The following is a 22,400-nucleotide window of genomic DNA, read 5'->3' as shown; positions in this document are numbered from 1 at the left end:
TTACCTGAGTGTGCCAAAGGTGAACCCAAAGATCCTAGGCAATCACTGATGTATTCCTAGCATCTACCCCCAAATCTGAAGTAGTAAATTCTTGAGTTTATACCCTTCATGTGACTTTTGCTTCTTGCCTCTCTTCACCCTGGGGAAGATAGAACATGGATTTGTGCAGGGATTATGGGATGAGCAAGGCTTCACCCACCATCAGCATTCCACGTAAGTCATAGGCTATGACCTCGATTTCTCTTAGCTCTTGACTTTGCCAAGAACTCAGAATCCTGAAGCTATCAGTTTCAGCTCATTTCTCTGCCCCTGGGACTTCTGTCAGCAGCATGAGCCCATGCTGGCCTCAAGCAGGTAGGAGCCTGCAGGGAACCATGGAAAGGACCCGCTCCACCCTAAACCAGGATGTGTGCATGCTAACCCCTGGCTCCCTACCTGATGCTGCTGTGACCCTCCTGAGTCAATTCACTTTGTTCTGGGCCTCCCTCTATTCTCCTAGCTGTGTGGCTGCCTGCCCCGCTCCCACCAGGGAGGGAGGATGTGCCTGTCACAAGACCTCCTTTGCTCTTTGGGGATGCTTTAGAAAAACACCTGTTGAATGTTAGTTCAGCAGGCCTGAACCTTGTGCTTCTCCATCCTGGAGACCATCCATGGGCTGGGCCCCCATCCCTTAGGCACAGAATCAGCATTGAGAGCAGGGACACGTGCATGTTTCTTCCCATCCTGGATCTTCTGTATTCAAGCAGTGGACACATTGTGCTAAATGCTGGGGTCCTATCAGAGGAAGCAAGTCCTGCCACCACCTCCTCCTGATGATGAGATGGTGAGTGATCCTGGGTTTCCTTAGGAACCAGGAACATCCCACTGTCCCTCAAAACATGTCATAAAGAAGTCACAGTACTTCTTGCCCTTTGTCTAGCTCTTGGCTCCTCTGTGGTAGGTCAGAAGGGGAATGCGGAGGTGCCATCTCCTGAGGGATAATAGCTGTCCAAAATCTATGTCCCTTCCATCTTCTCAGGGCAGCCTATTTGTCTTCCTGCTTTCCTGTCCTCTCCTCCCACCCATATAACCTACTTGATCCCTCATCTCACTGAGCACTGGGAAGCCACCTTTGCCCTATTTCTCCATTTCCAGCCCCATGCTCTTGCTCAGCCTCCATGCATTTAGAGCTTTTTCTGTGATCTCTCTTGCTGGTACAGTCTTCCAAGAGCACCTGCTGCACAGATATCATCAGCAACTTTTAACCACCTTTCCCCGCCCACCTACCACTCACACTGCCACCAACTGCTTGGGCCCTAATAAAAACCTTCCATAGTAACTTCCAGAATCCCTCTCTACCTCCTGCTTTCTAGCTTTGGCTCTGCATGCCATTCCCCCTTCCCACAGCCACACCCCCTTCCCAGCTCCTCACTCGTACCTCTGAGTCTGTGCCCATGCTCTCTTATATGTAAAAGAAACCTTTTTCTTCCCTCATCCACAGAGTCTCCTCTCATTAACAATGCCTTTTATCTACCACCAGTGTCTGTACTTTTAGCCAAAGCCAGCCCCTTGACTTGGGAATTCACTTCTATTCTGTGTCCTCTACAACAGGGCATTGCTCCAGTAGCTCTTCCCTCTTTTCCTCATCAGTTTATCCTTCTCAACTGAATCTTTCCCATCAACATCCAACGTGCTATGTATCTCATATTTTTCAAAAACTCTTTCTGAATCCCATGTTCTCTTTCTGCTAGTTCCTCTTTTTTCTGCACCTCTCTGGAACAAACCTCCTTGAATACATGATTATACTTGCTATCACCAATTGCTCTCCTTCCATTGTATCTTGAATCCACTCCTGTCACACCTTCATCACTCATCTACTTCTATTTTTCTTAATGTCTCACAGGATCTCTATATTTTTAAATAGAATGCTGTTCATCTTACTTGACTAGTTGGCAACTGGTTATGCAATTGATCACTTTCTCTTTGAAATACTTTCCTCTCTTTGCTTTCAGTACACCACACTCTTCTGTTTTTCTTCCTACCTCACTGGCTACTGCTTCTTTGTTCCTCTACTTACTGGTTCCTCCTTTTATTCCCAGTTAACTTTACAGTGTCCTAGCCCAGTCTTTAGATCTCTCCATTTACACTTAGTTCCATGGTGATGTTATCCAGTTGCATGGTTTTATCTATATCTATATCTATGTCTATATCTATATCTATATCTATATCCATCTGTCTGTTATCTGCAACCAGGACACTCCCTGAGGACCATCAGGCTTGCTTCTATGTTGAAGATAGACTGTTGGGGATATGGTGTCAGGATAAAAGGGAGACCTTATGAAGTGACTGCAGTAATGGTAGCAGTAGAGAGGGTGAGAAGTGGTCATGTTCTGGATGGATTTTTGAAGTAAAGACAACAGGATTTACTGATGGAACAGATGTGGACTGTTAGGGAAAAAAATTCAAGAATGACACTATTGTTTTTGTCCTGAATTACTGGAAAGATGGAATTGTCCTTAACTAATGTGAGAAATACCATGATTGCAGCAGATTTGGTGTGTGTAAATGGATGATGGTGGTGGATGGGCAGGGAATCAAGAGTTCATTTTTGTATAGGTTGAGGTGAAAATTTGATATCCAAATATATATGTTGATTAGGCAATTTGAACCTATGAGACTATCTACCTCATGAGATGATGAGCTTCTCTGGGGCAAGGCTTGTGTCTTGTTTGTTGTGTTTGGCATAGTACTTGGCACATAGTAAGTACTCCAATATTTTGATGGTTGAATGTGACATGTTTTTCAAAGTAATTTTTATTGTGACCTTCTGGGATCCTCCTGACCAGCTAATTACTTCCTCCTGTGGCAAACCTCACACCTTATAGCACTCGTCACAAAGATATAACGCTTTCTCTGCCTCCCCAGCACAGAGTTGGATTCAACTAATATAAGATATTACTATGCATTAGCTACTTTCTTAGGCCCTGGGGTAATGAGGCATATTTTAACCATTCAGGCAAGTTAAGGATGAGAAACTAACTACAAGGAAAGTCAGTAAAAATAGAGGAAAGGGGGCTAACTTGAGAGTCATCCAGATTAGAACCCAGTGACTGTCTTGATGTATGAACTGAGCAAAAAAGTGAATGTATAGTGATAACATTCCCTGACTTTGGAAATCAATTTGGTGAGGTAGAGGTTTTGAATTAATTTGCATTGTCTTTGTAACAAGATAGAGTTTTGTGTCAGTTGTTGAATATATAGTTTGGAGCTCAGGGGAAAGACTGGGTCAGAAATGTGGCTTTGAGAATCACCAGTACATTAACAGTAATTGAGGTTTGGGGTATGGATGTACAATTATCCCCCTTTTCCAGATAAAGAAACTGGGGCTCAGAAATGTTAAGTAACTCGTCAAATATCTGAGCTAGAATTCTAAACTTCATTTTTCCCCACATTCCATTCTTGTGACTTTGACCTTAAAATCTGCATTCTCCCCACAGGGTCAGACATTTGTCCTAAAAGTTACAAAAACACTTGCTCAAGAATTTTGTAATATTTTCTTTGTGCTGTTTTATTGCCCTTTGTTCATGTTTATTATTTTGCCCTAAAATCATTCTTTGGTCACTTCAGCCAGAAATTTCCTTCCAGAGGGAAGGGGGTGACCCAAATCTTTTACTCATGTTTAACCTATTGAGTGGAGCAAGCACAACCTTGAGCTAGTCTGTTCTGCCTTGGCTCCTTAAGAGGTTAGGGGTTCCAGGGAGACTAGTGCCTACCTTAACCCAAGTAACTGGAGAAGGAAGGACAAGGTCCCCTTAGGTCTCCTTAGAGGGTCCAGGGAATAGGAGTATGATGGCCCTTATTAAGAGGCTTGATGTGTGGCCAGGATTACCAAAGCTGCCTTTGGTGGTGGATCACTCACCCAGTGATGGTGCTGAGATCGGGGTGGGAGGCTCAACTGAAAAGGTAGCAGGAAAGAACTCTAGGAATGTCTTGCTATGGCAAGCTACACTGAGAGACCTCCCAAAGCAGGTCTGTAGGAGGGACTTTGTTTAATCTGTGTGTGAGGGAGAATGTGAATAGGATATCATTTGGAGGGGCTTACATTTCTTAGCAGCTCCTTACAGATCTCAGCTTGCCACTCAACCTCCCTCTTGGACTTCTTCATTTCATTCCAAAGGTTTCAGAGAATTCCACATAATATTTCAATTAATAATAACTATGTATTTCCCTGAATAGCAAAATATTGGACATTCCTAGAGGGAGGCAAAAGGGCCAGAGTCCCATCACCTCAGTTATGAGCAGCTGATCTCGTTGTTAGACTCGTGTGTGGCATTAAATTCTAGATTTGTGGTCACTTGCTGTGTTAACTTTCCAAAAGCCTTGTCTTCTTTTGACAGCCAAGGTGATTGACTTTGGTGTTTTCAGAAATGCAGTGGCACACAATGAAGAGATGTAGAAGGGTGAGCCATCCTTGGCCGGAAAAAGTGCAGGAGTCAACCCCTGCGGGAAAGGCACCAGGTAGATCCTGGGTGGGGCTTCAGTTGACTGGGTGCCCACTGTTAGTTACTATGAAGGTAAAGTCAAAGAGCAAGGATCATGGCAAGGAGGGTGGTAGAGAAGGACTCCAGGCACAGGTGGTATAGAAACAGTAGGGCTGGGTATAAGCTGCTGGCAGTAACTTGACAGGCTCACATGTGTTTAGAAAATCTCTTATATTTGTGGTTCTTTCCCAGAAACTTCAGTGCTCAAGTCCCTGCCCTTCATCACACTAAGGGCAAGCAGAACCAAGCTCAGTGATCCCTCCCCAAAGCACTTGGGCCTTGGGTTTGCCTCCTGGCTCTAGGCTCATTTTAGCACCAAGCAAACTGTCTTTTCTCCATTCTTATGCCCTGGTCAGGCATGAGAATCAGCTTTTGTTACAGGTACTCAGACCTCCAACTACATGCCCCTGCTCCCTACCAAACCCTGGGCCTGTGGGACAAGCCCTTCTCCATTTTCTACTGTGATCTCATTCCAAGAGGCTTCCATTTCATGCAACTGAGAGGCAGTGGAGGTAGTAAACAGGCAGCAGGATTACAGCCAGCTCCAAGATGGCTTTTCTAAAAAGATCTTCCTAGTAAAAACAGGGAGAAGTCAGAGGAGAGTCTGTCATCTGGATCTGACATCTGTCATATTAGATATTGTGTTTTGATAAACACAAAAGCATCTCCTCAAGGAGGGAATACTGTGGCACTCCTCTAAAATGAACCATCTGAATGGTGGGTTGAAGCTCCTTCCCTAGACAGGAAGGTCTTTTTACCCTCCCTCACACCTTCCCTTAACACAATACAGTGGAGATAAGGAGCAGACAGGCAACGTATTGCTGAGAAATAGAGAGTGTATTTCTGGTGGCACCCTGCCCCATCAGCATATTTATGGAAACGATGATACTGGTCCTCTGGCGGGCTGCAGCAGCTGGGGAGTCTATAAACTCTTTTTCATGGCTCTGTGTGTTCTCCTTGAGCAGACCAATGTTTCTATCTGAACTGAGGGTCAGGAGCTAGGGTGGGTGCCCTGGTTGGGGGGCACAAGCCTCTCAAGGACAGTGATGAGGGCAGTGGCGGAGGTGTCCCAGGGCTGAGGCAGAGCCAGCTTGTCTGGAGTGTAGCCACGGCTTGTTGTCTAGGGACTGGGGACCATCCAAGAAGGCTGGGCCCACCAGCTTCTCAGAAGGACAAGATTGGGCCTTGGAGTACCCTGTTGGCTTCTCTGTCTTACTTCTTCCCACAGGGCTCTTGGCTGGAGCCAGGCTGTTTGCAACATTTTCTTTTCTGGTTTTGGCCACCTTCGCAGCAGCTGAGAACATGGAGTCCTCATGCCCTTTGCCTTTTGTCTTAGGGTTAATACGCTGCAGAAAAGATTTAATTTTATTTCTCAAGCTAGACTCTGGAAGGCTGGGCTTCTTTTGTGTATGGGCTGGCATCACCTGCCCATGCAAAACCTGGCCTGGCAAAGGTTGGCCCAGAAAAGGCTTACCCTGAGTTGGTTGGCTCAGGAAAGTCTGACTCTGTGAAGCCTGGGGCACCACAGTCTGGGCATTCTCAGGAATTGTCACTGGTTCAAGGATGACATTTAGCTTGGTTTGACTGTCTTGCAGGTCATTCTCAGACTCTTTCCCCCCAGGGAATCGTGGAGGTAGCTGTGGGAGCTTAAGCTGAGGGTGATGCTGGGAGCTGTGTTGACAGGGATCAGCAAGATGAAAGCTACGGCTCCATCGCCAGAAGCCTCGGGGTGTCTGGTTTGGAAGCATCCCTGCTGGCCTCTGGTCTTCAGCAGGGCATCTTTCTTCTCTGGTTGAGGAGTGCCCAAACCCCTCATCCCCTTCTCTATGGTCCCTGGCTGCTTTGGTTTCCTCTGGGTCCTCTCTCTTTCCTGCTAGCATGGGGACATGGGCTGGGTCCTTGCTCTTGTCAGGGCTTTGGGGCTCAGGGCCCCAGGGTTCCTCCGTGCTGGGCTTGTTCACACTGGCCTCCACCCGAACACAAAGCATGTGGGCCTCTGTCATGTCCCCACTGGGTTGTGAGATCTTGGAGACCCAGTGGGCAGAACCATGGGGTACTGCTTTGGAACTAGATTGCTTTTGGTTCTGCTGCACTGCCTTCAAGTCATTGGCCAGCTGTTCTTTAAGGTGAACCCATTCTGGATTAGGGGCAGGAAGAGTGTCTGGTGGGATGGGCAGTTCTTGGAGCAATGTCTCCCCTTGGTGGTTTAGATTTTCAAGAGACTTCTGTGTGGATATGTTCTCTGGTGCTGCAGCAGTTTGTTCCCTGGACTCCCTTGCCTTAATGGGAATTCCCCATTGTATCTCTAGGACCTTTTTTCTCAGGTGGAAGTTTAGTTTGGTCAAGATATGTGTCTGGAGTGAGTGGGGGCTAGCAGGTTGTGTCTGGCTTTCTAGAGGCAGCGTCTCCATTGTTCCTTTTACCGGCACTACAGACTGGAATTCTTTTGCAACGTCTGTACAAGTCTCATTGTTGCCTTGAGGGCATGGCCCAAGGCTTATACACTGTTCTTCAAATGAAACCATCTGAGTCAGAGGCTCTGCTGGGATTTCCACAGGCGCAGGCACCATCTCTGTGATGACAGATTGGCTAGTGACTGCCGGGTCCAGGGCCCTGGAGAGCGCCACATAATACAGAGCAGGGAGCCCTGACAGGAAGGCCAGATACTTGTGCCGTAAAGTTGTCTCCAGTTTCTCGATGGCTTCCATGGACAAGACTCGGAGCAGCTTAGGGTGTTGAGTGACAGTACCTGGTAAGACCTGTTGCTGCTGATCAAGGGCCGTTGGCATCCAGGGCATAACTTTGTGATGTAGGTCTGGGTCACTTGCTGCCTGCAGTTCCAGGACCTGGCTTTCGGGAATGCAGGGTAAAGAAGCCACTGCCAGGACCTCAGGAATTCTGCAGTCCCTGGACCTATGTACACAGGCAGGGATCTTGCCCTGGTGGATCTGTCCACATTTGGAGTCCATGTGGTTCTGCAATATTGCCTTGGCCTGGGTTAACAAGTGTGGCATGGGGATGGACACTGGGGCCACAGTGGGTGACAGCACATCACAAGCCCCATTGGCCTCTAGGGCTACAGGCTGGGGGATGCTCACATTGGCTAGGGCTGTGCTGCTGTAGGACACAGTCTGTTGGTTAGTGGAGGTAAGGAGCAAATGGATGGACTGCTGGATCTTCTGAGGCAGGCCCCAGCGATGGTGAATCAACTGTTTCTGGATGTGGAATTCCAGCAGCTTCCGGGCATGCTCCGGGAAGAAGAGTAACTCCCTGGTGAGCACTGAGATGGACTTCCCTGGCTGGGAAGTTGTCATGGTCTCAGGAGACTGAGCTTTGCCACAGGGCTCATGCTGCATGAGGCACTGGGTGTGCTGAGACCTCTGGAGGGCAGCTGGCCAGCCCCACTGAAGCTGGAGTTGCCTCTGTAGCAGGTGCCACTCCAAGGCTTCACACTCGGCCAGAGTCAGAAATGGGACATTGATCTGAGCTTGTTGATGGTCAGATGGAGACACCCAATTTGGGGAAAGTAGGGAAGAGCGTGGGGCTGACTGGGGTGGAGTTTTAGGAAGCAGTTGAGGGAAGGAGAGCTTGTTGAAGAGAAAAGGATCCTTCAAAGGGGGCTTGGGCACATTTTCATTCTTGGGGAGGCCTTGAGATCCCATGAAAGTGGCAACCAGGGACTCACTGTGCAGAGAAGGGAGCCCACTGAATAGCTGGCTGTATTTCTGCTGGAGATCACTCCCTGAGTCATTATCTTGTCCCCCAGACAGTAGATGGGGGTCATGTAGGGCTTTAAGGGCTGGAGAGGGCAAGGCTAGAGCCATAGGGTTTGGGCTTTGCTGACAGTGGTGTCTTTGTTCTGGGTTCATAGTGGACCATTCAGAAACCCAGAAGGTCTGGATGGGCTGGCCAGCCACACATGAACACCATGTCTGGAGGGAAATGGTCTCAAATCTATGAAGAGAGACCTGAGAAATATTATTCAGGTTGAAAGAAACTGGCTGGTCATTTCCAGACTGGTAATACAATGGTGGGTTTGGCATAAGCTGCCTCAGGGACTCCTCCACACGTCTTGGGAGCCCCCACCTCTGGAAATGCATCCATTTTTTAACATGTACCTCAAGAAGCCTCAGCACTTCAGGACTGAGAAATGGCAGGTGGGCAGGGAGGACCATATGCAAGGCCATCGGATGCGTCAGGTTCAGGGTTTCTGGGTTCAGGGACAGCAAGGAGACCTGGGAATTCAAGTGATGCTGGCCTTGGTTCCCCTGGACAAAGCTGGGGTTGCTCTGCATCATCTCCTCCTGGTTCAGTGGAACCCTTGGCTCCTCAAGCCTTGAAGAAGCTGTGGTGTTTGGGCCTCGGAGCACATCTGGCACTTGAAATTCCTGCCCTAGCTGGAGGTGATCAGCCCAGTAATCTTGTATGCCATCTGCATACGTTGACTGGGCAGCTGACTGGGTTAAAGATTCCTCATCTGTTAATTGTGACAGTGTTGGGGTTACAGATGCCAGTGAAAGTTCTCTGGTGTTTCTAGAATGGAGCTCTAGACTCTGCTCAAAGGATACACTAGACACAGACAAGATCTCTAGGCAAGAAGAGACTTGTGATGGGCTCCTCGATAAAGTTGGGGAGATCTGGTCGTTCTCACCCACCAGCAATTGCTGAATCTCCAGAGCCATGGCACTGCAAATTTGGCAACAGGGATCTGTACATAGGATTCGCCGCACACTTCCCTCCGGGGGAAGCCAGCCCAGGCTGGAAAGGGAAACATGGCAAACATTAATGATGGAGTGACATCTACCTTCTTGGAAGAGTGTGGGCTAGGGTTGGCGTTGCCCTTCCCTAGTCCTGCAAGTCTAGAAGCCTATACCTCCTTCATGTCTACTCCTCTACTTTTCTTCTTAAGAAAATGGCATTTGGTAAGGTATGGTGGGCTCCGGGTTAGGGCTTGTTGGACAAGGCCTCAGAAAACTCACAGAAGGGCATGGCCCTCAGAGAAGACTGGGAGCTGAGTTCTGTGTTGGCCTTGTTGAGAAGCTGAACTAGGAGAAAGGAACCGAGCATGTGGAAGAGTCAGTTGGTTAGTTTATGGGGCATAACCAGGAATATCACAAGGCAGAACTGTCTTGCAGTCTCATTTGAGGCTAAGAAACCCAAAGCCTAGTTTTCAGTACATCTAAACTGTGGAAAATGAGGTTTATGTGGTACTTGTGCATTCTGGGGACTATGAGATATCCCTGATGATGTACCCAACATCTCCTGGGAATCAATCTTTTTCTCTAGAAATCTTAAGAGGATAAGATGATAGGCTCCTGTCTTAGGGCTATGTTAGGAACTGGACTCCCTGAATATAGAACTAAAGGAGGTAATATCATCAGGGTTCATCTTGCTCAGCTGAGTCTGCGCATGTAAGGGTGTAGCTGTAAAGAGAATACGACATGGGTGACTTCCTCATGCAAAATCCATTCTCTTGATTGGATAACGTATCTCAGAACTGAGTAGAACCCCATATAATGTCTTTTATGAATAATGTACTAGTAAAATCCTGAATTTCAGAATTACTGTGACCCTATCCCAAATCAGTATTGGGTGACTCTTTCCTCCTGAGATGATTATGCCTTTACAACCCTCTCAACTAGTGAACCAGCCTCCACTGTGTATGTCTCCCTCCCAGCCATTTTTCCATCTCCTCAGTCCTGCCCCAGGCTAAATGAAAAAATCACCACAGGCCAGGCTGGTGTTTAGAGACTGCAAACAGCAATAGATCACCTTTTCATGACAGAGAGCAGCTCTTGTGGCTTCTCAGCTTCTTCCTGAGAAAGTCTCCTAGCTGAGAAACCAGAAGACAATGTTATAGTAGACAGTGGCATGGTAGAGTTTTCAGAGTAGCTATAGGAGGTTGGAGGCCTTTGACTCTCAGCAAGAAGACACTGAGAACCCTAATTATAAATGCTTTAAGGCCTTTCTGTGCACAGTGTAATGAATCATGACTTGATGACTTGTTCTCCTGTGCCCATTTTTTTTTTGACCTTAACAACCATACTGTGAGTGAGAGAATCATCAGATGCCCATGTTATGGCAAACAAGACTGACAGATGAAGTGACTTCCACAGGTTTTAAAACTAGTAAATGACACAGCTAAGGACATCTGCACTATTTCCTCAGTTCTTTATTCCCAAAGGAATAATGTAGAGACTTTTGGAATGTTTCCGAGGTAAGATTTCCCACCCATGGAAGTTTCAGTCTGGGGAACTGGAGCCTTCAGTGGCAGAGCACCTGGCTCTTGGTTCCAGGGGTCATAGAGGGACAGGATTCATGGGAAACATGCACAGTGGAAGGGAGTCAGAGGAGAGATTGGGACTTTACCTGTTGATGCTGCATCTCTAGCTCTTTGCCTGACTTTTTGGTGACGCTTAAAAGACAAAAACATTAGAATGTGAAGCTGGGACGCCATTTTCTTTCTCCTGTCCAAAATGAGACTTACATATATTTTCCACTCCCTTTCTGTATATCTATCTGTGTTTTATACACTCTCCTGGATTTTCTTTGCCTGTTCCACCTTTTTACCCCATTTTCCTTCTCTGCTTATTTCTGATTCACCTGGAGGCTTTTCCATATTCTATACCTCCCATCTGATTCCCAGATAAGTCCTGCTGGATGCTGAGGATGAAGCAAGAGAAAGGATGGTACAGATCAAAGAGTGTGTGGTTCTAATACCCAAAGACTTCAGTTTATAAACACCTTAAAGGGCCACCAACCAAAAAAATCTCCCATATTGTGAGGTCTTCTGAGATCCAGTGAGATAGATCCCATATCATCTAGGTCTCTATTCAAGTCAAATGGAAAGCTTCTTGGCTTTTCAATTAGAGTATGGTTCAGGGAAGACCTGGTAAGGAATTACTTTTAGGATCTGAGAAAGAAAAGACTATAAAAGTAACTAAAGGTATGGCATAAAACTTGGGGGAGAGGGGCAGTGGGGTCAATAAGGAAGGACTCTGGAGTTTAAAAGCATATTATCTGAGGCTTAATTAGTTCAGTTGGAATCATAGTGTTGCCCTACCCGGCAGCAGCTCCTTTTAGCTTCCAAGTTCAATTCATGGTGGCTCCTTTTCACTTGCCAGATGATTAGAATAATGATGAAGATGGAGCCATATGTGTATAAGGGATATCCAACATCCCACAGAACAAAAGTAGGACTCAACATGGTCTAAACCTCATTAGCATGAGATCAGCCATCCCTATATCTGGGCATTCAGAGTTCTGGTGCCTAATGACTTCCAGTGCTAGGCCTTGTCATGTCCACCTCACAGAGGATGGAACTAGGACTGCATCACAAAGCCCTCCTGTTTCATAAGGCACATGTAGTAGGGAAGCTCGTGTGGTGATTCAGTCTGTAGATGAGGGTGTTTTGAGCCTGGGACTGAAGGTGCCACAGGCAGTGTCTATTTCCTAGTCCGTCTTCACTCTCCACTCCCTATACCAGCCTGATGGCTCAGCTCTCTCCTTCACAACTGTATGGTCACCTGTCCTCAGAAAACTGAGTGCTTATGAGAAGGGGTGGTTAGGCCAGAGGAACCTCCACTAACTCTCCCACTTGTTTTGGAAATATACCTGAGAAGCACACATGAATTTAGGGAGGGTGGAGTCTGGTTATGGCTTGGAAATGGAGATCTTTGGTGTTTCAGGCAATGGGTGATTGGTAACAGAGGTGCAGGAAGGGGATCACGGCTTATGTGGTAGGGTGGTAGGGAGAGGCCAAGGTGGGGAGAGATTGTAAATGCTGCAATCTTTTGGAAGCACATTAATGTGGCTCACTTCTGGAGTTCTGTCCAAAGCATGGTTTTCTAGAGCTGCCTCTGTCCTTGTTACAGCATTCTGCCTGCTCAGGGAGATGAATGCCTGTAGAGATGGATTAGTAGCCATTTCTGGCTTTGGGTCACAAACTGGTTGCTGCTTATGGTCAGATCTGTTCATCTCTGGATGTATTCTGTTTGCTTGTAGGATTTTTATTGTTTGCTTGAGTTGGATTCTGGAAACTTTTAAAGCAGGGCAGATGTTTTCCACTTTTGCCTCAGGACCCATCACTCCTATACTCTGCCCATTAATTTATACATTTATGTTACCTGCTTAACCTCCATGAATATTGCAATACTTCCCTAACAGCCAATGATTTCTGAATATCTTTAGAAGGTGTTGCCTTGGTGAGAATGGTTACAGCCAAAAGCGGAGAAAAAAATTCTTGGGCTCAAAATCTTTGAACATTCATCCAGTATCCCATCCTTTACCCCACTGGCATGGTAAGCCTTCAGAAGCTGGGTGATGTCAAGGGTACAAGGACTTTGAGTCATGTTGGCTTTCTCCTCTCAAGACACTTAAAAATCTAGTTTCAAAAGACAAATTTACATGAATCAAGAGCCAATGACTTATTTCAAATAATTTGATATATTATTGAGGTTCAGGTCTCAACCTTTCAAGGGAGAGAATGCATGGAGGGGATCATTTTGGTCAGAGAGGGTTCCTGGGGAGATTAATTTTGGAGTTTTGTCTAAAAGTACAGGTTATAGGGAAAAGGACTGTTCCAGGTGGGAGAGAAAATTCCTAACAAATGCAGAACCCCAAGGAATGTGCCAGAGTTCATTTGATACTAAAAACTGCAGTCTATCTTTAGCAGAGGTGCAGATGAATGGATTGGAAAGCAATTGTGAGAAAGATTGGAGGAGCAGGGATGAGGCCTCCTTGATGGAAGGCCTTTGCATTTATTTTATTTTAGTCACTTAGATTAATTGATTTTTTAAAGTAAGCATACATATAAATGGTATAAACTTCAAAAGATAGAAGAAGATATAACATACTCTCTCCTCATCCTTGTCTCTCATCTCTAATTTTTATTTTATTCCCTCAGCCAATCACTTGTATCAGGTTCTTGTGTATCTTTCCAGACTAGTCTAGCATAAATTAAAAATTGAATTTTAATGTTTTATTCACAAAGGGAAGCATAGTATAGATACTTTTCTCTCTTATTTCCCTCTTCCTCCTCCTTCTTATTCTCCTCCTCCTTCTTATTCTCCTTCTCCTCCTTCTTCCCCTCCCTCCCTCCCTCTCTTCCTCCCTCCATTCCTTCCTTCCTTTCTCTCCTCCTCCTCTCTCTCCTTCTTCTTCTTTCTTCTTCTTTCTTCTTACAAGGTCACCCAGGTTGGAGCACAGTGACACAATCATAGCTCCCTGCAGCCTCTAACTCCTGGGTTCAACGGTTCCTCTTGCCTCAGCCTCCCAAGTCCCACCTGAACCCCCCCAAATGCTAGGATTACAGTCTTATTTCATTTACTAAAATAAATATATCTTGAACATATCATTTTCTTTAATGTCTTTAATATTTTCCTTGATATGGCTGAAACACAGTTCATCTTCAATGCCATATTCATGAATATTTCGTATAATTTTGCTCTAAAAATGCTGACATAAACCTTATATAATATAAATCTTTGCATAAATATATAGGTATATATGTAGGAAAAATTCCTTCTAGTGAAATTGCTGGATCAAAGGGTGTGTGCATTTTCAATGTATATATTGCCTAATTGCCCTCCAATTGTAGAAATTCACACTTCTAAAAAATGTTTTAAGAGTGCCGGTCTTCCATGTAGATGAATACATCAGTTTCCACCTTTTTGCTGTCGTGAATAATGTTCCAGTGAATGTTGGTGTATAAGTATCTGTTCAAATCCTTATTTTCAGTTCTTTTGAGTATATACCATAGTTTCATTTTTGTTGCTTAAATTTTTCATTTGTCTAGAACTTAGTAATTAAAAACACTTTTCTGAGATATGATTAATGTACAATAAGCTACACATATTTAAAGTGAACAATTTAGGCTGGGCATGGTGGCTCACACCTGTAATCCCAGCAGTTTGGGAGGCCGAAGCGGGTGGATCACCTGAAGTCAGGAGTTTAAGACTAGCCTGTCAAACATGGTGAAACCCTGTCTCTACTAAAAATACAAAAATTTAGCCAGGAGTGGTGGCAGGCGCCTATCATCCCAGCTACTCCGGAGGCTGAGGCAGGAAAATCCCTTGAACTGGTTGGTGGAGGTTGCTGTGAGCCGAGATCACACCACTGCTCTCCGATCTGGGCAACAAGAGTGAGACTCCGTCTCAAAAAACAAACAATTTGTGAACAATTTGATAAAATTTCACATTTGTATATACTTGTGAAACCATTATCACAGTCAAGATTACCACATCCTCAGAACTTTCTTTATGCCCCTTTGTAATCGTTTTTCCCTACTCCTTTCATTTCCTCTCTCTTCCAAACCATTGATCTATTTTCCATCACTATAGTTTAGTTTGCATTTTTCTAGAGTTTTATGTAAACGTAATCATGCAGTATATATCCATTTATGTCTGGCTTCCTGCACTCAGCCCAATTATTTGAATATATTCATGTTGTTTTGTATATTATTAGTTCATTCCTTTTTATTGCAGAGTACATTCCATTGTATGTATATATAACAATTTGTTTAACCATTCAGTAGTTGATAGACATTTGAGTTATTACCAGTTTGTTGCTACTAGAAATAATGCTGCTGTGAACATTCATGTACCAGTCTTTATAAGGACATGTATTCCCGTTTTTCTTGGGTAAATACCCAGGAGTAGAATGACGGGATCGTATGATAGCTGTATGCTATGGTTTGAATGTATGTGTCCCTCCAAATGTCATAGATTGAAACCTAATTACCAAGTTGATGGTATTAGAAGTTGGAGCTTTTGGGGAGGTGATTAGGGCATGAAAGCTCTGCCCTTATGAATGGGATTAATGACTTTATAAATAAGATGTGAAGGAGCTGTTTGCCCCTCCCACCATATGAAGACACAGCATTTGTCCAATCTGGAGGATGCAGCAACCAGGTTCCATCTTGGAAGCAGAGATTGGGCCCTCATCAGACACAGAACCTGCCAGCACCTCGATCTTGTACATCCAGCCTCAAGAACTGTGAGAGATAAATTTCTGTTCTTTATAAGTTACCCAATCTGTGGTATTTGTTATAACAGCATGAATGGATTAAAACTGTGTGTGTTTAATTTTTTAAAATTTCCTAACTATTTTCCAAGATGGTTGTACTATTTTCATTCCTGCCAGCAGTGTATGAGAGTTTGTTTTCCTATATCTTTGTCAACCCTTGGTATAATCCTTTTTAATTTTAGCCATTCTATTATGTATGTAATGGTATCTCCTTGTGGTTTTAATCTGTGTTTCTCTAATTAATAATGATGATGAGCATTTTTTCATGCACTCTGTGTCATCCGTTTTTTATGGTGAAGCTCTGTACAAACATTTTTCCTATTTTGTTAATTTTTAGAAAACAATTAAAAAGCAATTACCAGAAAGTGGTAAAGGATACATTACTTGTCTAGAAATCCATAAATGTTGGATTATTGCCATCCTTATTAGTAAACTGATTCCAAAAGAATGAGACTAATATTCTGATGGCTTTTAGGAGTCTAGCACCACATTATGAGCTCTAAAATATTAATGTAAAAATATTAGATTGCCAAACAACTTTGAACCTTACAGTTTGTTGCATGAAAACATTATTAATGTGGCTTATAAAATACTACTGTATGAACAATGCAAATCTTTTGGAAAGTGTGCATCTCACAAAAATAAAAATTATAACAAGTTAAAAAATCAAGTGACCATATATGTATAGGCCTAGTTCTGAACTCTATTCTGTTCCATTGATCTATTTGTCTATGTTGATGTCAGTGACATTGTCTTGATTACTGTAGTTTTATACTAAGTCTTGAAGTCAGGTGGAATAAATAATCTTTTTCAGAGCTATTTTGGCTATTATAGTTCATTAATCTTAGAATAAGTTTTTCAATTTCTGTAGTGGGATTTTAATTGGCATTGTGTTGAATGTTGTTTTATTTGTTTATTGCTGCATAACAAATTATCACAAAATTTAGTGATTCAAAATAACATACATTTATTATCTCACCATGCTTGGCTAATTTTTTTATTTAATTTTTTAATTTTTTTTTTTTTTAGAGACAGGATCTCACTATATTGCCCAGGCTGGTCTTTAACTCTTGGCCTTGAACAATCCTCCTGCCTCAGCCTCTCAAAGTGTTGGGATTACAGGTGTGAACCACCATGCCAGATCAATATCAGTTCTTAAATATTTGGTAGAATTCTGTAGTGAAGCTATTAGGTCCTGTACTTTTTTTTTTTAAATGGGAGATTTTTTTATTACTGTTTCAATCTCCATATTTACTGTTGGTCTGTTCAGATTTCCAATTTCTTCCTGATTCCTTCTTGGTAGATTGTATGTTCTTGGACTTTATCCGTTTCTTCTAAGTTATTTAATTTGTTGGTGAATAATTATTCGTAGTAGGCTCTTATGATCATTTGTATTTCTGTGGTATCAATTATAATGTCTCCTCTTTCATTCTGAGTTTATTTATTTGAGTTTTCTCTCTTTTTTTCTTAATGTAACTAAAGATTTGTCAATTTTGTTTCTTTTCAAATAACCAACTCTTCCTTTTATTCATATTTTTTGTTGTTTTTCTAGTCTCTATTTCATTTATTTAACCTCTAATCTTTATTTCTTCCCTTTCACTAACTTCGGGCTTAGTTTGTTCTACTTTTTCTATTTCCTTGAGGTGCAACATTAGGCTGTTTGAGACCTTTCTTCTTTTTTGATGTAGGCGTTTATTGCTATAACCTTACCTCTTAGAATTGTTTTTGCTACATCTCATAAGTTTTGATATTGTGTTTCCTCTTTCATTTGTCTCAAGATATTTTCTAATTTCCCTTATGATTTCTTTGATCCATTGGTTATTCAGGAGCATGTTGTTTAATTTCCAGGTATTTGTGAATTTTTCTAAATTCTTCCTGTTAACAAGTTCTAGTTTTATACCATTGAGGTTGGAAAAGATACTTGACATTATTTCAGTCTTCTTAAATTTGTTATTTGTGGCCTAACATATTATCTATACTGAATAATGTTCCATGTGTGCTTGAGAGAAATGTGCATTCAGCTGCTGTTGGATGAAATGTTCTGTAAATGTCTGTTAGGTCCATTTGGTCTAAAGCATAGTTTAAGTCCAATGTTTCCTTATTGATTTTCTATCTGGATGATCTGCCCAATTGCTGAAAGTGGGGTGTGAAGTCCCCTACTGTTATTTAACTAGTATTGTTTTTCCCTTTAGACCTATTGATATTTGCTTTATATATTTAGGTGCTCCAATACTGGGTGCATATATACTATATTTACAATTATTATGTCCTCTTGATGAATTGACCTCTCTATCATTATATAATGACCTTCTTTGAGTTAGGAAGGAGTCCCTTCTTTTCAATTTTTTGGAATAGTTTCAATAGAAATGGCACCAGCTCTTCTTTGTACCTCTGATAGGATTCAGCTGTAAATCTGTCTGGTCCTGAGCTTTTGTGGTTGCTAGGCTGTTTATTACTGCCTCAATTTTACAACTTGTCACTGGTCTTTTTAGGGATTCAGTTTCCTCCTGATTTAGTTTTGGGAGGGTGTTTGTGTCCAGGAATTTATCCATTTCTTCTAGATCTTCTAGTTTGTGTGCATAAAGGTGTTTATAGTATTATCTGATGTTTGTTTGTATTTCTGTGGGGTCAGTGGTGATATCCCCCTTATCATTTCTGATTGTGTCTATTTGGTTCTTCTCTCTTTTCTTCTTTATTAGTCTAGCTAGCAGTCTAACTTATTTATTTATTTTTTTTCAAAAAAATCAGCTTCTGGATTCGTTGATTTTTTGAAGGGTTTTTTTTTTTTTTTGGAGACGGAGTCTTGCTGTGTTGCCCAGGCTGGATCTCAGCTCACTGCAAGCTCCGCCTCCCAGGTTTACACCGTTCTCCTGCCTCAGCCTTCCGAGTAGCTGGGACTACAGGCACCCACCACCTCGCCCAGCTAGTTTTTTGTATTTTTTAGTAGAGATGGGGTTTCACCGTGTTAGCCAGGGTGGTCTCGATCTTCTGACCTTGTGATCTGCCCATCTTGGCCTCCCAAAGTGCTGGGATTACAGACTTGAGCCACTGTGCCCGGCCCTTGAAGGGTTTTTTGTGTCTCTATCTCCTTCAGTTCTTCTCTGATCTTGTTTACTTCTTGTCTTCTGCTAGCTTTGGGGTTTGTTTGCTGTTGGTTCTCTAGTTGTTTTAGTTGTGATGCTAGGTTGTTGATTTGAGATCTTTCTAGCTTTTTGATGTGGGCATTTAGTGCTATAAATTTCCCTCTTAACACTGCTTTAACTCTGTCCCAGAGATTCTGGTACATTGTCTCTTTGTTCTCAGCAGTTTCAAAAATAACTTCTTGATTTCTGCCTTAATTTCATTATTTATCTGGGAATCATTCAGGAGCAGGTTGTTCAATTTCCATGTAGTTGTGTGACTTTGAGTTTCTTAATGTTGAGTTCTAATTTTATTATGCTGTAGTATGAGAGACTGTTTGTTATTATGTCAGTTATTTTTCATTTGCTGAGAAGTATTTACTTCCAATTATGTTTTCAATTTTAGAGTAGGTGCCATGTGGCAATGAGAAGAATATATATCTTATCATTTTTGGGTAATGAGTTCTGTAGATATCGATCAGGTCCACTTTATCCAAAGCTGAGTTCAGGTCCTGAATATCTTTGTTAATTTTCTGTCTTGATGATCTGTCTAATATTGTCAGTGGGATGTTAAAGTCTCCCACTATTTTTGTGTGGGAGTCTAAGTCTCTTTGAAGGTCTCTAAGAACTTGTTTTATGAATCCGAGTGCTCCTGTATTAGTGTATATATATTTAGGATTAGTTAGTTCTTCTTGTTGAATTGAATGCTTTACCATATGTAATACCCATCTCTGTCTTTTTTGATCTTTGTTGGTTTAAAGTCTGTTTTGTCAGAAAGTAGGATTATGACCCCTGCTTTTTTCTGTTTTCCATTTGCTTGGTAAAATTTCGTCCATCCTTTTGTTTTGAGCCTATGTGTGTCTTTGCACATTAGATGGGTCTCTTGAAGACAGCATACCAATGGGGCTTGGCTCTTTATCCAGCTTGCCATTCTGTATCTTTTAATTGGGGCATTTAACCCATTTACATTTAAGATTAACATTGTTATGTGTAAATTTGATCCTGTCATCATGATGCTAGCTAGTTATCTTACAGATGTGTTTATGTGGTTGCTTAATAGTGTCACTGATCTGTGTACTTCAGTGTACTTTTTTAGTGGCTGGTAACAGTTTTTCTTTTCCATATGTAGTGCTTGTTTCAAGAGCTCTTGCAAGGCAGCCCTGGTGGTGACAAATTCCCTTAGCATTTGCTTGTCCTGAAAAGGATCTTATGAAGCTTAGTTTGGCTGGATATTAAATTCTGGGTTAGAAACTGTTTTATTCAAGAATGTTGAATATTGGCCCCCAATCTCTTCTGGCTTATAGTGTTTCCACTGAGAGATCCACTGTTAGCCTGATGGACTTCCCTTTGTAGGTGACCTGGCCTTTCCTTCTGGCTGCTCTTAGCATTTTTTCTTTCATTTCATCCCTGGAGAATCTGATGATTATGTGTCTTGGGGTTGACCTTCTCATGGAGTATCTTACTGGGGTTCTCTGGACTTCCTGAATTTGAATGTTGGCCTGTCTTGCTAAGTTGGGGAAGTTCTCCTGGATGATATCCTGAAGCATGTTTTCTGACTTGGTTTCCTTCTCCTTGTCTCTTTCAGGTACCCTAATCAGTCATAGGTTCAGTCTTTTTACATAATCCTATATTTCTCAGAGGTTTTGTACATTCCTTTTCATTCTTTTTCTCTGTTCTTGTCTGCCTATCTTATTTCAGAAAGATAGTCTTCAAGCTCTGAGATTCTTTCCTCTGCTTGATCTGTTCTGCTATTGATATTTGTGATTGCATTATGAAGTTCTTGTGTTGTGTTTTTTAGCTCTATCAGGTCAGCTATGTTTCTCTCTAAGCTGGATATTCTGGTTATCAGTTCCTGTATTGTTTTATCATGATTCTTAGCTTTTTTGCATTGGGTTGGAACATGCTTCTTTAGCTCAGTGAAGTTCATCATTACCCACCTTTTAAAGCCTACTTCTGTCATTTCAGCCTTCTCAGCTTCAGCCTAGTTCTGTGCCCTTACTGGGGAGGTGTTGTGATCATTTGGAGAAGAGGCACTCTAACTTTTTGAGTTTTCAGTGTTTTTGTGTTGATTCTTTCTCATCTTTGTGGGCTTCTCTACCTTTAATCTTTGAGTCTGCTGACCTTTAACTGGGATTTTTGTGGGGTCTTTTTGTTGATGTTATTATTGTTATTGCTTTCTGTTTGTTTTTCTTTTAACAGTCAGGCCACTCTTCCATAGGGCTGCTATGGTTTGCTGGGTGTGCACTCCAGACCCTAGCTGCCTTAGTCTCTCCTGCACCTACAGTTATTACCAGTTAAGGCTGCAAAACAGCAAAGATGGCAGCCTGATCCTTCTTCTAGGAGCTCCATCCCAGGGGGGGCACCAACCTAATGCCAGCCAGAATGCTCCTGTAGCAGGTTTCTGGAAACCCCTGTTGGGAGGTCTCACCCAGTCAGGAGGAATGGGATCAGGGACCTGCTTAAAGAAGCAGTGTGGCTGCCCCTTGGCAGAGCAGGTATGCTGCACTAACTGCCTGGACTCTCCAGAGCCAGCAGGCTGGAAAGAATAAATTAGCTGAACCACAAAGACAGTGGCTGCTCCTGCCACTGGGGACTCTATCCCAGGGAGAGATCAGAGTTCTGGCCATATAACCCTGGCTGGAGTTGCTAAAATTTCTGCAGGGAGGCCCCGCCCAGTGGGAAGGGAAGGATCAGGGTCCCACTTAACAAAAAAGACTGGCCACAATCAGGTATAGCAGCTGTGTTGCATTGTGAGGAACTGCTCCCCATCCCTGGTGTCAGCAGGCTAGGACAGCTGTCTCAAACCACAGAGATGGTGGCCACCCCTCCCCCTAGGAACTTGGTCCATCTCAGGCTATCTCCAGCGTGCTGCCACTGGCCAGTTGGAATTCCAAGCCAGTAGGTCTTAACTTGTGAGGTGACATGGGAGTGGGGCTGGTGGGATAACACCACTTGACTCTTTGGATTCAGCCCCATTCCTAGGAAAGTGAATGGATGGATCTCCTGTCTTGTTGGAATTCCTGAGTTGGAGTATGCAGAACTCCTGGGTCTCCCTGTATGCCCAAGCACTCTGCTGAGTCTCCATCCGGCTCTGTGCTTCAGACCCAAGGCCTTGATGGTGTAAGTTCACAAGGGGATCTCCTGGTTCCTGGGTTTCAAAAACTAGTGGGAACAGCATGGTTTCCCAGGCAGGGTCACACAATCACTCACTGCCTCCCTTGGCTGAGGGTGTGGGTTCTGCTGGCTCCATGCCACTCCTGGGTGGGTTGCCATGCCACCGTTTTTCCTCACTATCTGTGGGTTGAGCTGCCTGCCTAGTCAGTCCCAATGTAAGAACCTGGGTACCTCAGTTGAAAGTGCAGAATTCACTAGCCATTTTCACTGCTCTTTTTGAGAGCCATAGATGTAGCTGCTTCTAATTGGCCTTCTTTACCCCATCCCCCTGACTGTATATTTTCAAGTAAACTGTCTTTGAGTTCATATGTTCTTCCTTCTGCTTAGTCAGTTCTGCTGTTGATGCTTCCTATTGCATTTTTCATTTCATTCATCCTATTTTTTAGTGTCAGAATTTCCATTTGATTTTTTTTTTTTTTTTTTAAATTTATTTATTATTATTATACTGTAAGTTGTAGGGTACATGTGCATAACGTGCAGGTTTGTTACATATGTATACTTGTGCCTTGTTGGTGTGCTGCACCCATCAACTCGTCATTTACATCAGGTATAACTCCCAATG

The 22,400-nt window shown here is 43.2% G+C and overlaps 1 protein-coding gene and 1 long non-coding RNA gene across 2 annotated transcripts in view; one reads left to right on the top strand and one right to left on the bottom strand.

The window, feature by feature from the left end:
• The window catches only part of LOC112608292, an 86,889-nt gene that overhangs the window by 17,335 nt on the left and 47,154 nt on the right, over window positions 1–22,400 (top strand). The gene's annotated exons all lie outside the window — the stretch shown is intronic.
• On the bottom strand, window positions 5,174–12,280 carry LOC112608289 (protein FAM205A-like). The gene is made up of 4 exons (XM_025360105.1): window positions 11,584–12,280; window positions 10,890–10,935; window positions 10,293–10,353; window positions 5,174–9,278 (listed from the first exon to the last, which is right to left on the bottom strand). Exons 1-4 carry the CDS (start codon window positions 11,725–11,727, stop codon window positions 5,555–5,557), a joined length of 3,975 nt encoding a protein of 1,324 aa, XP_025215890.1. The 5' UTR covers window positions 11,728–12,280; the 3' UTR covers window positions 5,174–5,554.

This window comes from Theropithecus gelada, chromosome 15 (assembly GCF_003255815.1).
Source record: "Theropithecus gelada isolate Dixy chromosome 15, Tgel_1.0, whole genome shotgun sequence".
Lineage (NCBI taxonomy): Eukaryota > Metazoa > Chordata > Mammalia > Primates > Cercopithecidae > Theropithecus > Theropithecus gelada.
The sequence above is the reverse complement of the archived record's forward strand: the minus strand, read 5'-3'. Positions and strand labels throughout refer to the sequence as shown.